We start from the raw sequence: 16,423 nt of genomic DNA on the forward strand, positions 1-16,423 counted from the left end.
GGTTCAGTCCATGCAACTTTCTCACACGATCCTCCATGTTTTCAGACTTCCAGGATTTAACAGGCCAAGACAAGCTCTGTACTCCTTTCTTTAGCTGAGGCCACTAGGATTTATTTTCCTTTTAGTATTTTTGGTTCAGTACCTGCTGAACATTATTCAGATAGCTCTTACTGGTGGTGTAGCCTGACTCTAATGCCACTCTTACATTGAAAGACATGTTTGTCTTTTACTTATGCTGTCCTCCTCTGACCTCACAGGGTATACATTAACCTCTAAATTGATATAAATTGGTATTTTATTTTCTACAGAGTTCGCCGACCCAAAACTACGTAAGTATTAATCCTGTTACAACCTACATAGTCAGACCTGATGGAAACTTGGACCTAGTAGGCCAACAGCTTCTGTTAGATATCTCCCTTTCCTATAGAGGATTCACCCCTATGCATGGTCTTCAAAAACCTCCAGAGAGCAATTCAAACCACTGAAATTTAGGAACTATGCTGAACTCAAGACTTTTTTTTTTTTCCCCACTTCTCCCCAAGCCCCCTAGAATGAGGAAATGCAGATACATCAGCCACTCAAAACTCAGAGAGCTCTCCTTGAGGAAGCTACTAAGCAGAGAAATGAGGAACAGTTAAATACCACAGTTCTGTGGGAAGATTATCTCAGGGGAATAACAGTTAATTTGTCTAAAGCTAAAGAAGCCATCCCGCACAAAGCTGAAGACAGACAGGAATCTTCACATGTAAAGATGACTTTTTTTTTCCGCCATCCCCCAAATTTCAGACTAACAATGTGATGCTGAAGAATTTTAAAGTACCTTAAAAGTTAGAAAGGCAGACTGGCTTGTCATGTAAGACTTTGGTATGCACATATGATTAGGAAGACTAGATCCAATATTGCAAAAACATACATTAAAGTGGGTATGAATAGTGGTTAACGATGATAACCATTCCATTGAAATCATAAAGTACCACACACTTCTTTGACTGCATATGGTCAAAACATCCAGGATTATTTATGGTCACAGTTTCAAATTGTCTGAAGTACTAGCTTATAAACTTGGATCTTCCCTTGAGCAAAAGAAAATCTGAACTCAGCTGAACAAGCACAACTGATTAATGCAACTGTAATTGTACCCAGCTAATAATGAAATAGGAGTCTAGCAGCTTCTGGTAATGAGACTTCCCTCAAAATGCAGTAATAAATGTCATTACATAGGAATTGGTAATAGCGGGGAACTACAGCTAGCTCTTTTACTGAGATAGCATATGTGGAATAAATGGCTCTGATCTTTCTTAGGCTTATACACATATCTAGCTTGAAGTTCAACACTAAGGAGTTCTGGTGAGCATTAATGGGACTAAACAGTGGTGTAAATTGGCACTCGATTGAACTTCAGCAGGATCAGGGACAAAGTTCGGGACCAGAACACAGTGCTTGGATCCATTTTTGTTTAATGATTGCAGCTAAGTATATAAACAGATTATGTGATGATAATTTCTCCTGAATGTACTGGGCCAAAAATGAAGAAATGTTTGCTAATGCTAAAGAGAATTTGGTCTTACAGTAAAAACCTAACCTTGAAACAGAACAAAACTAAGCAGCAGGCAGTTCTTATGTCAAACTAAATCAGCATCTAACCTCAAACATTCACAGTGAAATTCAAATTAAAAGCAAACAAATAAATAAATAAATACATGTAAGCTATTATATTACTACTACAACAAAAAAGACTGAAAGTTCCTTTGAATTATATTTTATTTTCCTAGGCAGAGGCAGAAAATACAATTGTAATAAAATTGTATGGCAAATGTGTGTTCAGGTTTTGAAAGAAAAGACAGAAGAGTACAGTTGTTGTTGCACGTAGTCTCTCATGGATATAAACAGATATAAACTGGGAGAACCATCAGGTATAGATTTTAGATTTTTTTTATCAAAGGATTTCAATTCAAAATACCAAACATGCTGAGGCAAAGATTTTAAGATTATTTCCTCCAAAATGCATTGTAGAAAAGAAAATAACTGAGGCTTAAAGTTATCATATCTTATTAGGAAAAATTCACCCTCTACCAGTCTTCAAAATAAACTGAGTTTAATGGAAAGACACAAATAGTTACATTACCAGTTATTTCAAGGCCTGCTCAGTTTTTCATTATACTACATTCATGTGTGAACACTTAGCTCATGGACTGATTTAAGCCATGCGTTGAGCTGCTGAGCTGCAGATAGAGCCTTTTCTCTTGCACTAGGAAAGTCCTCACAGTCTCGACTGATCTTTAATATATGGTAGTTAACTTTCCCTAAAAGACAACGTCAGCACATCCAAGTAACTGCAGTGTTATGCTGCTACACAGTGCTAGGGTTAGCTAACTGCTTATCACAATCATTTCATCTTCAAATATGTTGGATTTAACTGAGGAAGAAAATTATCAAGCCAACCAAAATATCTGCAAACAAAACTAAGGTCACACTAATAGTCCCCATCTGATCTAATGCCATGGCTTTGAGACAGACAGAACGTTTATATGCCAGTCAGCGTTGTGACTATCACATTGCAAAGATACATCCAACTGAAATTTGTATAAAAACGTTAGTTCAAAAGACACCCAGCCACAGGAGTCATGAATTCAACACCGCCTGCAAAGCTCACTTCAGAAGCCAGGTGGGCAGTTAGACAGTTAGTGTAAAGCTAGGTCATGTACGTCTGGACAACAACAAAACACAGAAACAGCTAGAATAATGCCCTGATCACAAATACCCATGCAGACCTACTACAGGATTTGTGTAGTCCTGCTTTATAGATTTACACTGGTGAAATAAACAGTATTAGGAGAACTTTTAAAGACTTATGAAGAAATCAAAAAAGGGATTGCTATACAGTTTCACAAGTAATGTAAGGAATAAACTCTGCAGTAAGTTCCTGCCATTTTGCTTATTTAGTACTTTAAAATTTCCTGTCCTTTTAAAGCATCTTTTCTTTTTTGGTAGTTCTCTGCTATCTAGAATTGATGCTTATTTCATGACTGAAATCATTTTGTTTCCTTCCTACAGAAAGCTTCCTCCACATTTAAGTCTAACCAAATAGCATTTATTTTCCTGCCCAAATCATAAATATTTTGATTAATTTTTAAAAGTTTTAACGTTTATCAATATTTTATTGGAAGTTCATTTAAACACGAGCTCTTATAAATTTTAAATAAAATTTAAATTATTTTTTGTTGAGAATTAACCTTTCTTACACTGTTCAAGCAACTCCCAGGTCTAAATGATTCTGGTTTTACCCAAAACAGAGGTGGTAAAAATGTTATGGATCAATACACACATATTTATAGAAGCAAAGCAATTAGCACCAGATTTTTAGAAGGCACGCAACCACGTAACAAACAGAATATGAGCTCTGTTCCAGAAATACATAGCCACTTAAACTCTGCCTAAGTTCCACAAGACTTCTGAATGCACAAGACTAATGAGATTGGCTCTACGGTAATGAGATATTTTTTTAAATTACTCTATAATTATATTTTACATTATCTCATTAGCACATAAATTGCTATTTTAAAATTGGGATAAAGCTGTAATAAATCATTACACAGTTATCGGTAGCTGTAGTAGTAGTGATTATAGTGTTAATTTTTACTTTGCATTAGTGATTATGATTATTAATATTTTCCTACATGACCTTACAGGCAACATCCAATTACCTGTTTGTTCCTGTAAAACAAACTGCTACACTAACAAGTCACTTACCAGGGGTAACTGTGGTCAGCTAAAACTTCTATATTTTAGGACAAATTACCGCATTTGAAGAAAGACATAGGAAGTGTTGAGTCACCATCCCTGGAGGTATTTAAAATGGCACTTTAGATGTGGCACTTAGGGACATGGTTTAGTGGTGGACTTGGCAGTGCTAGGTTAGTGGTTGGGCTCAACCATTAAGGGCCTTTTCCAACCTAAATGGATCTTAAGGGCCTTTTCCAACCTAAATGATTCTATGATTCTATTCTATGATTCTACAAAGGTATCAGTGAGGAAAATAAAGGGGAAAAAAAAAAAAAAAAAAAATGCACCACAAAAACCAGACTCATTCTTCCTGCATAGAAGAGAATGGGCTTGAACAGATGGAGGTCCAAGACCTCCACTTGCTACAGCCAGAGAAACTCTGACAGAAGTGTCATTCCTATGTTTTAGGTTAGGATCAAACTACCAAAACATGACTGCAAATGAAAATCAAAAGGATAATCAAAAGCTGAGTGTAGACTTGAAAGGAAGTTTGGATGACAGCAATAGCAGGATGAGAACACAGTCCTCTGAACAGCGCAGTTGATTCACATGCTAGGTTTTGTTGTCATTTTGTCCAGAAGTGTGAATGACAGCACGCACATAAATGGACTCCCTCAATTAACTATGAATCACTTTTATTCTTCATATCTCACCATCAACATCAATCAGTCTTCAGCACTTTTATCTTTCCTTTACCTCGTTTACCTTTCTCTAACGCACAAGCTGTAATTTTTCCAGTATTATATTTTGGGGGGAACGAAATCTGTAGATCTTATTGGCTAGGCTGGTTTTACAATCAATTCCTAAGGTTTCCATTTTTGTTTTACTTACAATCATAGGAGAGGTGATATCACGTAACTGAAAAATAATAGAATTTGTTCCTGCAAAGTCTATCAAGCTAGCAATCAGTCTGGATGAACAACAGCAGTCATAAGAAAACCACACAACCGCAAAAAAGAGCAACAATATTTTAAAATAATATATGCAGAAAGTTTTCCTTGTTTAAAGATGACAGAATAATTTATTAGTTTATGCCTTAACCTCAAAACGGTAACTGCAGCACTGTATATCCACCCAATTTAGAAATAGTTCCTAGAACCCTCTTTAATTTAAAATAAATAAATAAATAAAAAATACTTTTAGATACACATCTACACTTGGAAGAGCCAGCATAGTCTAGGTAATCACAGAAGGGAGGTGAGCAAAACAAGGGATTTTCTTATGTGATTAATATTTCAGACTTTTCCTTACTCTTACCTAGCTTTCAATCTGTGTCATCTCCAGTATGGCATGCTATACTCCCAACCTCCTCTCAGATTTCTTAGATGAAGTTACGGGAAAGAAGAGAAAATACGAACTAGCAGCTGCTACATATAGGTTCAAGTCTGACAGTTCAGATGAAGAGTCTGGCAAACATTAACTGTCAATCAAACTTTCCTACCTACAATGCCATTCAAGATAAATGTTCAGTCTGAGCTTGTACCAAGCCACTTCAGCAAGTAATTGCTGTCAGGAAATAAAACTCTAAATTAAAGTTATCTCTGTAAATTAATTATTTGCATTATCAAAGAGAAGCTGGTATTGCAACGGACTTTACTCTTGAGTATTTGGGTGAAAGACCTCTCTCTCCAACACAGAACCAGTACATGTTTGTCAACCCAATAGTCTACATGCAAGACATAAGTGTTGTAAAGATACAAGCGGCACATTAGAAACGAGACAAAAAAGCAGTTTTATCTCCAGAGAACAGTATTACTGGGATTAAATTATGAGATTAGTTTCAGAAAAACAAAGTGTTTGAATACCGAAATATTTCTATGTACTGAAGTACACTAAGCTCCAAATTAAAGTTTTGCTTTCCAGCTATTGATTTAAACTAGGTGTTCTAAAAAAATGAAACCAAAAGAAAAAAAATCAAACCCATTAAGTAATATTAAAAAAAATAAAACCACAATCTTTACTTTTTAAGCAGAAACATTAAATTGGAGGGCTTCAGGGTCATTGCACTGGACTGTGATTTCTCTACATTCCATCGCATTGGAATAAAATTTCTCTACATTCTTTTAGTATGACACATTAAGAATTTTACCTGAGAAAAGGATGAGTAAAAAGTAGGGTGTTTCCCCTGACAGTTGAGAAGCTGTGAATCAAACCAGGTCAGAAAACTCCATGGTTAAACGATTAAAGAAGCATAACATAGGCATTAAAAAACTCACTGTTGACAGTCTACCCTAAACAGAAACATTCCGATTGTAGATTTTGAAAGACCCTATGTTTGACGCACTATACTGGCACGAGGCAAGGATTAGGGGCAACCAACACGTGTTTATGTTTTAAAACTTAAACTTGAATCACAGTTTTCAAAATCTAAAACTGGGACTTTGGAGTGGACAGAGACCACTCCACTCCTCACTTACTAGCCTTGCTGTTAATATTCTAGAAATGTTTATGGCAAAGGATGCAGAAGAAAGCATCAATTACTGAAGATGCTAGAGAATTATAACTCCTGCAGACAATCGAGAAGTCTTTTCTATCCTCCCACCTAGAACAGAGATTGTTCTTGTTTGCATTGAATAGCAGCCCTTTACTCAGGAATATTCCTCTCCTTGCATAGGTGTGCTTATATGTAATGCATGGGAGATGGCTGACACCCAAATAGTCTTCATATTTACCCACTCACTTATGGACAGCTAATGGATTTCTAGTTTAATGGCTGAATCAGAACAAAAGTTTTCTGAAACTTTCAAAAAAAAAAAAAAAAGAAAAAAAAAGAGAAAGGAAAATATCAGTGAGAACAATTGAAATTGATTTTTGTCTTATGATATTTTTCAGCTCCTGAGCTCTCACTATCTTCAGCCCTGTTTCCTAGCTGAGTCTTAGCCACAACGTCCTTACCAATGCAATTTTCTTCTTTCATATAAACCTACATTAGACAAATCTCCACAATTTTCTGCAGTGCCCAATACTACAGAAGTTGGATCCAGGACTATGGCTTTCCCCTCCTGAGTGCTGCCATAATACAAACAGAAGTTACTCACTCTCTCCTCATTGTGTACTACTTTTACACACTGATTAGCTCTTCAGGTACAACTGTCTATTAACAATCCCTAAGTGAAAACTGTCCTTCTCACTACTTCGTGTTATAAGAAGTCTAACACAGTCTTTTGTAGGCTACCTTTAAAAAAAGACTTACAGCAGGAAGTAGTAATTTGGTTGGCCTTGCATGACAGTTTACAGCTTTCTCTGCACTGTGATTTGGGAAATATTTTCATCTGTGAGGCAATAAGCAACCCTCTGTCACCACATATGGGGAAACCTTGCTGGAGCTAATTTAAAGACTATCAGGTGTGGCAATCAGCAGCTAGCAAAAATAACCTGACAGCCACAGTAATAGCCTGTGGTGCGCTTCAGGGTTCATTTCTGTGTGGCGTGCTAGAAGGGCGGGTGCACAGAAGAAAGGTTATGATACTGCTTCAGAACTCAGGGTTTTCATAAGGATTGCGCTGGAAAATGAATATCTTTAAAAATCAACAGAATGAAAGTTGTGCCTATTCACCCAACAAATCTGCTCCTTCCATACACTGAGAAACTGCTTAAATCAGTTACAGAGACAACTTTCAACTGCTTAAAAAAAAAACCCTGCTGTTAGATGCTATCAAGCCAACAAGACAGAACTTAGTCCTCTGTGTTTGCCGACACAAACAAGCCTACCTATTTCTACCAGCTATGCTTGTTCAAACCTATTCAAGGTACTGAGAGCCACAAAGCTGTTTGTAAGGCTGCTCTCCTCTTCAGAAATTTGGCTAATGGTTATAAAGATACTTGGGAAACAAAGGAAACCAACTTAACTCTCAAGACGTTTAGAACTGGTGGAATCAGAAGATATATAGGCTTTAAGTTATGGGGTGTATGTATGTGTGTATATGCATATATATACACATATATACGTATAAATATATACACTTACATACTTCAAAGTGAATTTATTTGGACTTATAAATACACAATACAGGGGACCACTAAAGGCTGTGGGATAGAATAAATCTAGAGGATCCAAGAAGTACCCAAGAGTTACTGCAGGATAATAAAAAAAGGAGGGAAAAGCAGGCGTGAGTGGGGAAGGCACCTCAGAAGGCAAGCTGATGAAGCTTTCTTCAACATGTGCAATTCAGAGCTTTCCCTAAAATAATGGTACATTTGAGAAACAGCAGATGCAAACATGCAATACAAATTATCTTCATACTCTTTTCTACCCTTTCAGTGAATATTATCAGTAAAATCAGTATTACTCATGCTTATTCTGTCTCTCCCATAATGCTCTTGCCTCAAGTCTGATTTAATGTCAGCTTGAGGTGTTTTTTTTTTTAAGTAAGAAGGCAGGCAGCTTAGAAACCAGGTACTAGAAAGCATAGAAAGAATAAATGAATACAATAAATTACCACATTTAAACAAGACTTCTATATGAAATTTGGCCTTTTCAGTTCTTGTTAACCACTACAAGAAATATCAGTTGAAAAACTTGCTGTCAGCTAAGTAATTCTGAGGCACAGGAAGTTCTGTCTTGTTTGGATTTTATCTTATTATTTTAGCTTTATTTCTTATATTTATGACCACACTCTACCTTCAATTTCCCTGGGTAGTTTGAGTACACTACAGCATAGTCCTTTCCAGTTGGCTTTTTTCTTACCAGCATTATTTTGCTCCAGCCTCTGAACTGGAAATTAACTGAAACTATTAAACTTTCCCTGGCAGACTATAAATAACTGTAAAGATCATTGGTACAGCCTGAAATGCAGTGGAAATAACTTCTGTGGGCTTTTTACCTACAATGTTGTCACTGAAAGTCAGGAGAATAAAACTCCTTAACACCGATGCAGCATTAAGCAGCAGGCATTCTTCTATTGCAGTGCTGGGTGCTAGGTGCAATTTCCACAAATCAAGCACACCCAATGATGATTTCATCATTACGTTTATACACAAAAGTTATAGGATAGTACATTCCCAGTTACAATGATTGGTTAGTGATTTACATACGATTATAATATCTGCAGTGTCATTCTCTTCTGTTACTACGCTTTCACGGGGGAAGGGTCTTCACCTGGGCAAGGGTCTTCTCAATTTGTGGGTGTGTTTTTTAGTATTGTAGTGAAGGCAATTTACTTCAGGTCACCTTAAACGTAAGTTCTGTTGCCAAGTTGGCTGGCTAGATTTCTACCTTGCCAGGTTGTCAAATAACTCATCTTATATACAACAGACCCTAAGTGCTTTGGTTATGCTCTAGAAAGTAAGCACTAAGGCTAATATGTCACAGACAACATGGACTTCAAGCAGCACAGCATCTGATTTCAAGTAACACAGCAACCCATGCTAACATAAAGGCTAACTTCTTAAATCAAGATGTTCCTATAGATAACTATTTCACAAACACAAAACAGAAAGATTCAGTAGAACTTAAGATAATCTGCAACAATGTTTTTAGGCATTTTTTAAAAATGCTAAACCAGAAAGTTATCGCTTTCCTAACACCACTTTTTCACATTAGGAACACCATGCGGAAAGCTAGTGGACAGTAGTTTTGTCTGTTTGTACCTAACAAGTGTGTGTAACTCCTTATTCTAGTCCTGTTTTGTTCTGGTGAAGGTGTTTTAGGAGCTGGGGAAAGGGGCAGGTAATCACAGGAAGGCCGGAGAGCATCTGGTCAGACTGCAGTATGTGTGGTTTTGAATACCCTTTGCACTGGAATTAGAGGGCTGGGGTAACTAACTGCTTGTTAGAGATGCTCAGGGAACAGTTTTGTTCTCTAAAACTTACGGGTGAAATAAAATGTTTTCTTTCACATTAGTAGGTTGAGATAAAGAGGGAAGCTTGGAGTTCAGCTCAGCTTATGAACTAATCTTAACATTACCATTCCCTTGTTATCACTGAAATTTTGGCCCACATTAGTTATTGCTTCTTAATGAACAAGAGAAAAAAAGATCTTTTCTTTGAGGTAAGCAAACCAGCTACCAATGAAAGACAACTCTTAAGATTTACTGCTCTTCGTGCTCCAGATGAGAACTGCAGCTCTGAGCCTGGTCTGAGATTTTCATCCTCCCTTTATTAATGGCACACTTTAGAAACCTCTCCCATATTAAGCTTTTTTGTGGGTAAGATGACTTTCACAATGGAAGAAAATGATAGTGTATTATCTTCCAGATGTAAAGCTCATTCAGGGAATGTGACTAGCAAAACTTTCACTTTGGAAGAACACATTGTTACAAGCTTTCTGTCTGTTTCAGGAAACCTATGTTCCATATGAAGATAATAAAGCTAGCTTTTATTATCCAGGACTCCACTGTGGACCAAGCTGTCTATTAAGGAAGGCGAGAGGGAAGGTTTCATTAAAGTGAACTGACTTTGAAGGAAATAGGTTTTGTCATGTACTATTTAATTTACCTGTAGGTTGCTTCATTGGTTTTTTTGTGGTTTGTGTTTGGTTTTTTTTAATAGAACTTGAATTTTAAATGAGTTAGTCACAAATAGGGCAATGGCAAAAACCTGGTTTGTTAACAGAACCTAAATAAGACTGAGATTTTTTATTTTTTTTTTAGCTGAAATTATCATCATTCTACTCTGTGGCCTGTTGGTTTGCCTATTATGTCTGTTCTTATTTTACCAATAAAGAGGAAGTAAAATTTCAGAGCCAGAACTTATTCCTACTAAATGTCAGGACTTAAGCCAGTGTGACATAGGAGGGCAAAAAAAAAAAAAAAAAAAAAAAAAAAAAAATCACTCTTGCAGGGTAGTAAGCCTTACTGCAATTAGAATATATTGCATATCCATTGAATGAGTCTCCAAAGAACTTTGAAACAAGCTCCACAGTACCTGCCTATGGAAGAGATTTTAAGACCTTCATAGTTCAGAATGGGTTTATTTGTTATCTGGAGCTGGTGCCCTTTACACCATGCAACAGGCCCACAATTCTCAGACCTATAACTGTAACTAGCAAAACATAAGTAGAAAATATGCTTTGTCTCCTTAAAGCACTTTTCTTTTTGATCTAATCAGTACACTGGTATAAGCTGTTCAGTGTGTGGTGCTTTCTTTTCTTCTTTTTATTTAATTCTAAAAAGGTGTGTGTGTTCTGTAGTATAATGGAAAACTGTCAAATGCCACCATTAAAATAAAAAAAACTCACAAGCTGTGATATTTATGGAGACAAGAACTCTGCCAAGTGTGTGACCACAGGGGATGCAGTGAGACATTCCCCTGCTGGTAGAACACTGCTTTGTTCCCAAAGGTGGTGGAGGAGGAAGGAGGGTGGTTCAGTGTTCATATGAGTTCATTCACTGACCTGGAGGTACGTGATTACTGAAGAACTCAGTGCCGATATTACAACAAATGGATACTGAGAATATGCCCGTACAGTGACAGATAGTAGCTGCACACGCCTGAGCTAGGCAAAACATCAGCTGCCCTGGGAAGGATGAAGAACCACAGAAAAGTCACTGCCTAGGCCAGCATGCACTTCAGTACCTTCTATTTGCCAGTCTTTTTCTCTCAACAGCTTTTGGCTTGCAAAAGTGTGCTCCCAAGTGATCTAAAAATTGCAATCCTAACCTTTGAAAGAGCAAAGAAGTCAGCATTTTCTTAGGTCTTTCTAACTGCATTCAGAAAGAAGACCATTTCCTCAGGAGCATTGCTAAAGTTATCCACTGTAAGAAACAGTGGCTTTGCAACAAAGGATTAGAAAACTGAGTGAAGATCAATGTGGCATGAAACAGTGTGTGTCTTCTGTCCCGTGGGACAGACGGTTTCCTTACAGGCAGCACTGTACAAATATAAAGGTCCTAATGAGTAACTGACTGCATGTTAGTCTTAGATTTAACCCTCAGCATCTTTTACTGGCTGCACTTCTGCTTGATCCTGAGAAATAATTCTCTCTTCCTCCATTGGTTCATTCTATGCTTTCTATTAATTCCAAAACATGCATTTTCTTACTGTATGTTCTATGTTACCTGGTCCACTACTTTTTTCTTAGTGCTTTGACTGCTATGCATTTTGCTTTAACCAACTTGAGATCTTCAGGGCCAGGAGACAGCTCAGTTGCCAGGACAAGTCAACCACCTACTTTGGAGGATAACTTATAACTTTCTCCCAGATGGAAAGGGAGATATGCTTGTATGTGAGGTACCAGCCAGCAATTCAGGGAAGTTAGATATAATGCCTGATTCTGTAACATCCCCCTCATGTTCTCCTTGACAAATGCAGCTGCTCCTCAGCTTCAAAAGGGCAATGTTATTTGTCTGCATCAAAGGCATGAAAGGAGGGAAGAGGGACCAGGGAAGGAAGCAGAGGTGAACTAACTTCTCTAGTGTCTGAACAACACTCTGCTCAAGTTCTGAAATAACCAGATTCCTATCAAATCCTATCAGGTCTAGAAAATGGCCTAGGATGGAGATGCCTGATAGAAATAGACAGATGTAGTTAAGAACTGTAAAACCTCTGGTACAACATATGAGGAGCTGCGTAATTTAACTCCTTTCTTTAAAACAGGATTTATGAAAGTTTGTGCAGAGACAAAATGAATTATTTTGGTAACAATAATTTTCCAGTGATGCAAGATATTTTTCTGACCTCTACTGATTTTAGGGCAACTGACATGACTACTTTACACATAGACGTAACATAATTTACTCTGCCTGAAGTTAGTGATCTGAGGACACTGTGAACAAAGTAAAATAAAAAATTTGTCTGAGAATATCTTTCAGATGTTGATATGGGTCGGGTACTGCATTAAAGCACTTCTCCATCAGATATTAAAGATCAGCTAAATCCAGTAAGAGAAACTAAGAGATGTGACTGTGTTCAAAACAGACATACCTATTAAATATGACCCTTGTAAATACTATGCAAAATCAAAGCAATAGCTATGAAAAAACCCAAATCAAAACAAAACAAAATCACTTTCTTTCATAACAGCATGGGGTTTGGTTTTGGCTTTGTTTCTTTTCTGGAACTGTTGCATTACTGTATAACTATGAGACACTAATAACTGTAATGCTGAACACAGATGGCTCTCGCTTCCCTCTAAACTGACCCAAAGGGATCCCTTAGCAAGGGTATCAACCACTCTCCCAGATATTTGTGCACACTAACCAAAGTATAACATAATGTCTTATCTGCACCCAATGATGCTTCTCCACACTTGTGCAAGAAGTACTTACTTCCAATATCTGGCCGCAGCTTCTTGTCATACTCTCTCAATAGCTTGTTTAGTATGAGAGTCACATCTGTGTCTTGTGTTTTTGGAGCTAAAACCCATTTTTGGTTAGTTGTTCCATCTTCATATTCATCCTCTTCAACCTTTCTAGAACTGGAATAACAAATTAAACAAGTAGATGTTACTTCACATAACTAAAACCTGAATTTTATGTTCTCAGTAAATCTCCACACTTATCTGAAGTAGCATTAGATATCTCGCTTGGCTTTGCATCTACCTAGCCTTAGGCTGTTTTTGCAACAGGATGTTCCCATTAACAGTTTTTGAGTATTTGTCGATGGGTCATGATTGAGAATTGTTCAGGCATTGTTTTCTGCCAGTCTCTCAAAACATGAGTTAATACAGCTATCGGAGTAGTAGTCCATATCCTGTATTTTAACCACGCTATCCCGACTTGTTAGTTTACAATATACTCTTATGAAGAATGAACATCTGCAGTATTATTTTATTAATACATCAAGACAACTGATCCATCTCTTGCACAAAGGCTAATAAGAGTATTAAAAATTCAGATCTTTTAATACTTCCTGATCATTTTATCCTATTAATAAATTATAATATTCTCAGTGCCTGAAATTCAGAGTTTAATGTATTACAAGTCTTAGAATTAAGAGCTTGCTCCTTGAATTGAAGATGGATTATCACAAGCACACAAATACATTGCATAAATTAAGCTGAATTTCCCTGCAGTTTTAGTGACATTTTTTTAAAAAATGGTACTACCTCAAGAGTTGAGACTTCTTTTCCTTCATGGGTGGATTATTATTATTTTAAGAGTATGCTAACACAGATTTGGTGAACTACAGTTTGCTCAGAAATCACAGCTAGAGCCGTTTTCACACAAGGTTAATTTCATTTGTGCGGCTTTTTGCGCCCGAACAGTAGATGTTGATTTGAAGATGTATCTTTTGGTATCTTGGAAACCAAATCTGTTTGATGTCTCTCACTGGAGAAAATCTATGGCAGTTAAACTGAGATAAAGTTATCAGGAGAAAAGATAACCTCACTGGTGGAACCTACAGCAGTAATCATGTGTTGCTTTGAGCTGCAATTGCCCTGGTGATGCAGTATCAGCTTGCAACCTTTTTACACAAATGCCAATAATTATGCTAGATGCAAAGCAATGGAGAGTCAGAGGCACCAGCCTTGCTTATTCATGGCATGTGCTACATGCATCAGAGCAACCTCCTTTTTCTCTCTCTCCCCTTCCTTCTCTCCATAATGACACTAGTGACTTAAAAAGTCTCAGATGTCCAGAAAACTTGATGGGCACTCTATAGTAACAGGAAGAAAAAAAAAATAAGAATACAAGTATAAAAATTTAATCACAGAGCATCATTGACTCTTAACACTGGTTGTAGACCACCATCTGAGCATTTAATGAAACTTTTAATCGGAACTGCTCTACAGCCAATATGCCCCTAAGGATTAGCCATGAATCATTTAACACTACCTCACAAATTAAGAGTGCTCAAGATAAAATTTCTATATTAAAATAATTTTGAAACCTAACCCCCGAGGATTTTCTACAGAGAGAGTTCATATAACCAAGTAACAAAAGTAGAGAAAACTTAAGGGAAATTTTGAATAGATGACCATTCCTTCTCTGTGAGCTGTATTTTGTAAAAACTCGATCTTTTTTTGTATAATTCACCCAATGAGCATTTAAAAACCCCGACAGGATTTTGGGGGTTTGGATTTTGTTTTTGTTTGTTTTGTTTTATTTGTGGTGTTGGTTTTTTGTTGTTGTATTTCCTCCCTCAGATTCATGAGATCTTAACGCTGGGATCTGTGTCTTAACGCTGCAGTTACAGAACCATTCTCCAAGGAGGCACCGTCTCCAAACATACACGGTTGGTATTTCAGGGCTGAAACGCTGCAGTGGTACTGAATTACCGATAGGAAAGGAAAGCACAAATCATACGTCTTTTTTCGGCTGCACCCACCATAACTTTACTGAAGGCATTCAGGCTGCATGTGGAAATGAGAACTGAGTTCAGACAGGATCATGATTCCCATTTCAGGGAGCCACTTCTTTAAAAACAATCACTAACAACAGCCTAAGCACTGGCAGATCTTTTAAATCCCCTCACTCTAGCAGCTGGTTTCCTAGAAAGTACTTCCAAACCATGCAGGTTACTACCTACCTTCTAGATTAAGGTTGGGCGTGGGAGAGGTTTCACAGTGGATCTGACTAACACATTACACACATATTTTTCAAGGTGTTTTGTTTTCCTTGTGAGGAGTTTGTTATTTCTTTTCCCTTACCTGCCTCTGCACAATTAAGCTCTTTGAAGGCACATGAGGTTGCATTTTTCGCTTGTAGCCTTACTGGTGAATGCCAATTCCCAGCATATTCCTGCTACCCACAGAAACAAGTATGGGATGATGGCAGGCCATTCTCAAACTAGGGAGGAAGAAAGGCTGAGCACCTTCCCCAAACTCCTATGGGGCCGCTACTTTTGGTCCTGTGAGGAGACAGGGAGGAGGCAGGGCATCAGCTGCAAAGGAGGAAGGCTGGAAAACCCGAAGAGGCTGTGGGGAAAGCTTTTATTTCCTGCAACACGTGTGTCCTGGACTTGCTCTGAGGGCTGACATAAAGCTGCCTCTAGTTCCTGTGGGGCTCTGGGGAAGAGATGCTACTCCGGTGTGGGGCAGGCTGCTGAGAAGGCGAACAAATGATGAATAAATAAGGAAGGGAAAGGAAGAGAAGAACCTCTGAGCACACTTACAACTCTGTGGCAGCTCCTACGAGGGGGACCTGAGGTGACCCGTTTGCCTGGGTTATGAGGCGGGGGCCCTTCCTAGTATCCTGGACAACCACGGGGACTGAATGCGAGCCTAGTCCCAAGGATCACGGCTGCCGCTGCCATCTATCCCGCCCTGACCCCTCACCGCCCGCCGTTGCCCGAGCCCCGCCGGGTGGACCCTTCCCTCCCCTGAGGCAGCAGCTGGGGCTTCCCCAGCCCGGCCCGCCAAACACGCCTCTCCCGGCCCCTCTTCGCGGCGGTTAACGCCGCACCCCCAGCACCAGGACACCCCAAGGGCTCATGCTTTCCGCGGCTGCCCTCTCCGTCCTCACGCCTGCCCCGTCCGCGGAGTCCCCGCGGATGGGGCGCGGAGGGAAGCCGGGGCTGCCGCCTTCTCGGGGTCGTGAGGAGAGAGCCCGGGCAGCGGGGGCCGCCGTCCCGCCGTGCCCTGGCAGCCGCCGGAGCGGGAAAACTTTCTGCCGGCCTGGCTTGGGACAGAGCCCTCGCGGGCGACCTCCAACTTCACGCCGGGCCGGGAGGGGCAGCGGCGGGGCCAAAGCGCCGGCAGCGGGGCTGCGGCTGTTGGGGAGCCAGGCGGGTCCGGGGGGGAAGCAGAGGAATGAAGCCC

The 16,423-nt window shown here is 38.9% G+C and overlaps 1 protein-coding gene across 4 annotated transcripts in view; it reads right to left on the bottom strand.

Moving 5' to 3' along the window:
- The window catches only part of GABRG3 (gamma-aminobutyric acid type A receptor subunit gamma3), a 391,763-nt gene that overhangs the window by 373,174 nt on the left and 2,166 nt on the right, over positions 1-16,423 (bottom strand). For all 4 annotated transcript variants that reach the window (XR_003989999.1, XM_030476091.1, XM_030476090.1 and 1 more), the window contains exon 3: positions 12,990-13,138. Coding sequence is in view for 3 of the 4 variants with exons in the window: in XM_030476091.1 (XP_030331951.1) it covers positions 12,990-13,138 (149 nt within the window). In the remaining variant the exon portion in view is untranslated. The remainder of the gene's footprint in view (positions 1-12,989; positions 13,139-16,423) is intronic.

Source organism: Strigops habroptila, chromosome 2 (genome assembly GCF_004027225.2).
Source record: "Strigops habroptila isolate Jane chromosome 2, bStrHab1.2.pri, whole genome shotgun sequence".
NCBI lineage: Eukaryota > Metazoa > Chordata > Aves > Psittaciformes > Psittacidae > Strigops > Strigops habroptila.